The sequence below is a fragment of the Terrapene carolina genome, unplaced genomic scaffold (assembly GCF_002925995.2).
Source record: "Terrapene carolina triunguis isolate 2854851 unplaced genomic scaffold, T_m_triunguis-2.0 Scaffold47025, whole genome shotgun sequence".
In the NCBI taxonomy this organism is placed as follows: Eukaryota; Metazoa; Chordata; order Testudines; family Emydidae; genus Terrapene; species Terrapene triunguis.
The window spans coordinates 1-3,525 of record NW_020711376.1 but is presented as its reverse complement, the minus strand read 5'-3'; the positions used below and the strand labels follow the sequence as shown (position 1 = coordinate 3,525).

The 3,525-nt window shown below is 51.4% G+C and overlaps 1 protein-coding gene across 1 annotated transcript; it reads right to left on the bottom strand.

Annotated features, from left to right (window-relative positions):
* Positions 1–316: 316 nt before the first annotated feature.
* LOC113405638 (olfactory receptor 11A1-like) lies at positions 317–1,285 on the bottom strand. The gene has a single exon (XM_026646861.1). It carries the CDS (start codon positions 1,283–1,285, stop codon positions 317–319), a length of 969 nt encoding a protein of 322 aa, XP_026502646.1.
* Positions 1,286–3,525: the final 2,240 nt, after the last annotated feature.

Sequence of the window (3,525 nt, the reverse complement as noted above, 5' to 3'; positions counted from 1 at the left end):
TTTTTTTTTTTTTTTTTTTGCCAGACAACTGAAAACACTGCAGCCAATTATTTTTCCAGTTTCCAGCGGAAAGTTTTTATATTCCGCCTGCCAAAAAAACAAGACGTTTTCATTTTCCAGGTTTTCGTGTCTTTGTTAAAAGTCAAAATTTCCTGCCAACCCCTCCCACCCCCCAAATATATTTTCAAACATCTTTATTCTTTATAAATATGTGTATGCACAAGCATGTCGTTCATACAGCACTTTTGTATCGGGGCCACTTGGCCCTGCTGCTTTGACAATAGAAACCTAATGGATTGAGCCTCATTTAATTCAACTAATCTGGATTCTTTGTAAGGGCCATATATCTCCTCACAGCATTTATCAAAGCCTCTTTGAACTCTCTGTTTCTCAGGCTGTAGATGAGTGGATTGGCCAGGGGAGTCTGGACTGTGTAGCAGACAGAGAACACTTTGTTCAGGGCTCTCAGGGTGCCGGATTTCGGTACCATGTAGACAATCATTATGGTCCCATAGAAAAGTGCCACCACAATGAGGCGAAAGGAGCAGGTGGAAAAGGCTTTTTGCCTCCCACTGGTGGACGGGATTCGCAGGATGGTCACAATGATACACACGTAGGATGTCAGGGTTAATAGAAAAGGGGAAACTACATCTAGAAAGGAAAATATATAAATAACTGGTGTGATCTGGCTGGTGTCGCTGCAGGAGAGTTGAATCAGTAGGGTGAAATCACAAAAGAAATGGTCAATTTCATTAGGGCCACAGAAAATTAACTGTGGCATAAGAGACATGAATAGTGTACAAGCTAGAAATCCACTTATCCAAGACCCAGCTGCTAGCTGGAGGCACAGCCGGCCATTCATAAGGGCTCCATAGTGCAGCGGTTTGCATATGGCTAAATACCGATCGTAGGACATCACTGTCAGGAGATAACACTCTGTAGTTGCCAGAGAACCAAATAAAACCAATTGTGTGATGCAGCCCTCCACAGAAATGGTTCTGTCCCCAGTCAGGAGACTGACCAGCAGCTTGGGCAGGATGGTGGAGGTGTAGCAGGTCTCCAAGCAGGTTAAGTTCCCCAGGAAGAAGTACATGAGGGTGTGAAGGTGCTGATCAGTCACAACTAGCGCAACGATGAGGATGTTCCCAGCCATGGTCGCAATGTAGATCACTAGGAAAACCAGGAAGAGAAGGATCTGCAGCTCAGGGAGATCCCCAAACCCCAGGAGGATGAATTCCGTGATGAACGTTTGATTTTCCCCTTCTCCTTTCTCCATGAGCTGCATCCTGTGACAGTGAAAAAGTAATTAGCATCAAAAGATTTGCCTGTACCAGGAAATTGGGTCGATGAAAGAGCCCTTTGGTAACCAGTTGTTTCTCCTCACGAAGGTGCTGAGACCTCTACTCAAGTCACTTCTCCTTGACACACCGAACAGACCCAGCTCTTTAAGCCTCCCACTGGAAGGTATTTCCTCCAGCCCGTAGATCGGTTTTGTGGCTTTTTTCTGCACCCTCCAAAATCTTTCAATGTCTGTTTTACACCGTGTCCCCAGCCCTGCACATGGTATTCCAGCGTCGGAGTCACCAGGGCTGTCTGCAGAGGTGAAATCCCCTCCCTGCTCCCGTTCTCTGCTCCCCTGTTTATACAGCCAAGGACGGCGTCAGCCCGTGCCCCACCCCACCGCACTGGGAGCTGATGTTGGGTTTCTCGCCCTCTGTAGCCCCTACCCGTGCTGTGATGGGGGCCAGGGTCACAAACACGAGCTGACCCCCGGGAAGGGCAGGAGGGAGGTGGCGCCATGGCAGTGCCTGCAATGAGGGAGTGACGCTGACCCACAGCACAGACGGGAAAGTGACTCTGCCCCCGGCCGTGACCAGGGCACAAATCAAACCACCCTCAGGGCAGACGCACATGCAGACTCCTCTCGTTCATAGCGCAGTAGTGACTGGTCCAGACACACTGAAACTGCTGATAATGAATTTCCAGCTCTTACTGTTAACTATGAATTACTGGCTGTCAATCGCTGATTGTTGTGTTGTGGCAGTGCCGGGGGATCGGGTCCTTACTGCACTGTGTGCTGTGTAACCACCCAACAATTAGTAACAGTTCCCACCGCCTATAAGCCCCAAGGGCGCTGAGTGGAACTACAGGCAAGTATCTGTATCCCAACTGCCACAGGGACCCCCTAACTCAGCCCTGCCCGATGCTGTCTCACTGCAGCGGTACCAGGGCCTGGGGTGGGAGATACAGGGGGAGAATGGAAAGTCTGCCTCTGCCCGGTACTCACCCGCCCCCGTTACTGCAGTGTCCAAGCTCCTCACAATCTCTAATGTGATCATCTTCACACCACTCCTGTGACATAACATTAGGAGCCTCGATGATTCGGAAAATCCCACTAGGTGCCTAAATACCTTTCAAAATATGATCCAAAGTGACTTACAGAAGGTTGCCCAGAAAGGCTGCAGCTGAGCAGAGAAGAGACCCCAGGTCTCCTGTCACAGGCTGGAGCCCTAATCGCCATGGGACCCGCGCTCTGGAGAAAATGAAGGTAGAGCTGTCAGTGCTTGGGCAAAGGCTGTGACACAGACATGGGTTGCTGCTTCCTGATCTGTAAGGATTCCAGTCTCCATTCTGTGCATTTCTAACATACACCCCTTTCCTGGGGGGAGATCAGTAACACCCACAAAATGCTGATAGCCTCTCTGCTCCCACGGAAAGCCACGGAGGAGACACTCAGCAGGAGACACAAAACATCTCAGCACTGGGCTGGGAACGTGCATCAGAATCTGCCCCTCAGGAAAGGGTGGAGGGGCAGCTGAGAGGCATCTAAGAGAACTTGAGGAGCAGGGTCCCTGAGCAAACAATGAGCTGTTGGGGAGGCAGAGGGGAACAGCCAGCCAGAGAGCAGGAGGGTGCGGGGAGCACAGACAGAGGGATGTGTAAGGGCTGAGATGAGAGCTGGGTCTCCTTTCTGATCCATCAGTGTCTCTAACTGCAAACCACAAAGCACCCAACTCTGAAGTCCTTCCTCCGACAGAGCTCCCTGCATGTGAGGACACTGCCCGAAGGGGTGTGTCAGACCAAGGGCTGCATAGGCGTAAGGACCTGAAGATCTGCCCCAAGGTTAGTGACACTCACCTCCAATCCTCAGCATGCAGCAGCGTGCTCTCCATGGCCAGGGACTGGGGCTGGTGTCAGTCAGCCTTCGTGTCTCAGTTCCTGGGCAGGCCCCTGCCTGCGGTTGCTGAGACGGGCGCCTCCCGCTGCCCAGGGTGATTGCTGGCATCACACACACAGACCCTTAGCGCCTCCTGGTCTGGCTTCTTGTTGGGTTTATGAGCGAAAACAGCCACCCCCTTGGGCCTTCCCAGTGCTATTGGGATCTCGCTTGGGACTGCTGCCGGCGATGCTCTGGGTTCCCTCCAGAGGGGAGTTGTTGCTTTGTTACTTGTTTAAAAAGTGCAACATCATAAATACGGCCATATGGGGTCAGACCAAAGCTCCATCTAGCTCAGTGTCCTGTCA